This window comes from Branchiostoma belcheri, unplaced genomic scaffold (genome assembly GCF_001625305.1).
Source record: "Branchiostoma belcheri isolate BF01 breed outbred unplaced genomic scaffold, Haploidv18h27 scaffold156, whole genome shotgun sequence".
In the NCBI taxonomy this organism is placed as follows: domain Eukaryota; kingdom Metazoa; phylum Chordata; class Leptocardii; order Amphioxiformes; family Branchiostomatidae; genus Branchiostoma; species Branchiostoma belcheri.
Window position 1 is genome coordinate 53,784 of NW_017803002.1, and position 3,093 is coordinate 56,876.

General features: G+C 43.3%; 1 protein-coding gene across 1 annotated transcript in view; it reads left to right on the forward strand.

Moving 5' to 3' along the window:
- Nucleotides 1-1,058: 1,058 nt before the first annotated feature.
- Nucleotides 1,059-3,093, forward strand: part of LOC109465700 (gastrula zinc finger protein XlCGF57.1-like) — a 5,188-nt gene continuing 3,153 nt past the window's right edge. The window contains exons 1-2 of the mRNA XM_019763080.1: nucleotides 1,059-1,158; nucleotides 2,423-2,676. Of these exons, the coding sequence (XP_019618639.1) occupies nucleotides 2,431-2,676 (246 nt within the window). The 5' untranslated portion in view covers nucleotides 1,059-1,158; nucleotides 2,423-2,430. The remainder of the gene's footprint in view (nucleotides 1,159-2,422; nucleotides 2,677-3,093) is intronic.

A 3,093-nucleotide genomic window follows, 5' to 3' on the forward strand; every position in this document is an offset into this window, starting at 1 on the left:
ATATATATATATATATATATATATATATATATATATATATAAGGAGCACATAAGTATACATATGAGGCACCTGTATGTGAATACAACTCAAGCAGAAACTTGCACATAAGTATACATATGAGGCACCTATATGTGAATACAGCTCAAGCAGAAAAGTTTTCAATCATTGTACAAATGGTTTTGATTCCGTTAATATCACATATAGTAAGAATGAAATGCATCACCGCATTACTGCGTCGAGTAAAAAATAAAATAATAAATCAGAGTCTTGTCTCCTCTCTTTATATTAATCCACCATCGAAGTTCCGGCATGGAAACAGACAAATTTTCCCATTTTTGGCATGCTGCCCACTGTCAAAGGTTAACACATTTTCTTTTTTTTTTTCAAAATCAGGAGAAAATTGATGTGCGCGCTGATGTCATCCATGAAAATTACTTGCTATGGCCTAACTAACGTGTTGGATATCAAAGTAGGCAAAGCTGTTTGGCAACCCGCCAAGAGGGGTTTATAGCAACACAAATATGAGGGCCTGCATGTGTTAGTGATTACGAATTAGGCAAAATATTTGCCGCCGATTACGAATTACGTTAAAGTCTCAGAGCTTATGACTACTTTACGCTTTGCTGCTAATGTCCTATTACGAATTATACGTTGATTTTTCCGGAGGCTGCCTACGAATTACGAAGTCTAAAAAGGCCTGATTTTTTTTTATTCCAACACCAGACGTGGTGACGCCACCAACACAGGGCACAAATACATGACAGGAAAATACTCATTTTCACCTGAGAGAAGTGAGGAAAGTCGTGTAAAGTGCCTTTCCCAAGGGCACAAGATCGGTGGCATGTACAGTCAGGACTCGAACCCGGGACCTCTAGGTTCCGAGTCGCGCACTCTGCCGCTACGCCACACGACCCCACAAAAAGGTATGATTACGCCTTACGAAAAAGGGCATGCAGGGCAGGCCCTCGTTTATAGCAACACAAATCTGCGCAAATATGTTTGCACTTTTTGACCCTTGCCCCCCTCAACTGGTTGTACCAGTCTCCGCCATTTTCAGCCGTAGCCGTGTGATAACGTGTCACTTCTCTCCAAACTACTGAGGCGATTTCCAACTTCACTTCGACTCCGTACCGACCCCCGACGGTTTGAATAGACAGGTAAGACCTTTGTTTACCACCCACACTCGCTGTGTCGCTTTGTTGTTGTTGTTATCCTTGTTTAACGTCTATTATGTCGCTAGACGTGGTCTCTAGGTGCTCAGTTTTTCACTTGATTCAGTTCAGAGTCAATGATCTCTCTAGGTATTAACACTTGGTGACTTGTGCTTGTGTGAAGCTGGGAGTGTTTCGAGGAGAGCACGTCGAATCGGCGCGTACTCTCGATGTACCGGGAGAGGGCTAGGTACATCTGGTTGTGTCGCGGTACCGCAGCATGCAATTAGTCAGGGGTGTGATTTTAGGAAAATTCGTCTCGGTTACTTTTTGGGGGTAGGTAATCTCCAAGCAGATCCCTATCGGTGGCAAAAATACAGTATCAAATTGGCCAGGCAGTATCCATTAGCCAGAGAAGGTCCGCGACCACCGACGGTAACGAGCTAAACTCCTATGGCTAATGGATACTGTCTTTTGCCACCGATAGGGATCTGCTTGGAGATTAGGGGTAGGGGGGGGGGCATATCGAACGTATTGCTTTTTGATAGTCGAATTTTAGCCGGATAAAAGAATAAATGGACAACATTAACATCACATGTTGCAAAGGATCCAACTTGATGACAACGTATGCATGTATAAAATAGGATATACTCGTATAGCAAAGTAGACGTGCAAGCTTACAGATAAACGTACAGAATAGTATATAGGCCATGTCAGAAAGAAAAAAAAAGTTGTCAAAAGTTATCTACCTGATATTTAGACCCTACAAGAACCTTAGTAGGTTACTAAGACATGTTAAGTGCTTACTGGGATGAGTGGCCTTTGCCCGAATTTTTAAGGCCGGGTCACCTTAACAACATAAACATCCGCATATTGATGGCGTTAATTAATTTATGGGTTTACGGAAAACCTGGGTGCCTGCCAGGCCTGACTACCTCGTCTGTTTACCTGGCCTGGCTAGCGCGTCAGGCTACTCAGATCCCCCCATTCATATCCTCATGAAAGATGAGGCGTCCTGCGCCCTCTAGCGAAATGCATGGAAACTACAGCCATTACACTGGTACGTACTGGTACTCCTTGCACACAGCAAGAAATCTACAGGGAAAATAGGAATAAACTGATCTAGATATCATTTTTTAAAGTTTCAATAAGACAAGGGTAATAAACGGTAACAGGCAAGACAGTTTTAAGCCACCTTATTACCAAACTTCTCGCATTATGCTTCAAATCATAACACCGTCAATCTTTTTATTTTATTTTCTTCATTTAGGTCACGAAATGGACAAGACAAGCACCAAGCTTTCTGCTGAAGGCACGTCTACAGCACATACTGACGACAAGAAGGAAAGCGGGAAGGACGGAAAGAATGCATCCGACAAGAAGGCATTGTCACATCAACATGCAAAAGCCCATAAAAGACGCAAGACCCCGTCTAAAACACATCCTGTTAGAAAAAGAGTCCGAAAAGAGGCATGCAGTGAGTGTGAGTTCATGGCCACTTGTAAAGCTGCCCTAGCTAAGCACATGGCAAAACACACCGGTAACAAACCATTTAAAGGGCAGAAGCCACTCCAAGACGACTTAGTTTTATTGTATGTGCCTATGGTATTATTAATCAGAAACTCTGTTCGTTTACGGAATATTTACGCGGTTCGCCCATTTTATACACAATTTGAACGCCCCGCCACTAGAAAATCTATTCCCCGCTCGACTAGCTTCCGGTTACGCAAGCAACCGGAAATGACGCATCACGAGGGAACATGATCCAGCTTGTTTCAGCCTGAACGCTTGGCAGCCATATTTGTTTTGCTTGTTTGCACGCTTGGCCGAAAGTTTGTACAATCGTAGAGGTATAGAAAGGACAGGAGAACGTTTGGTAAACGCAGTTATCTGGGGGGGGGTNTTTGGTCAGATGCCTAACCAGTGTGTGGCAGCGAACTG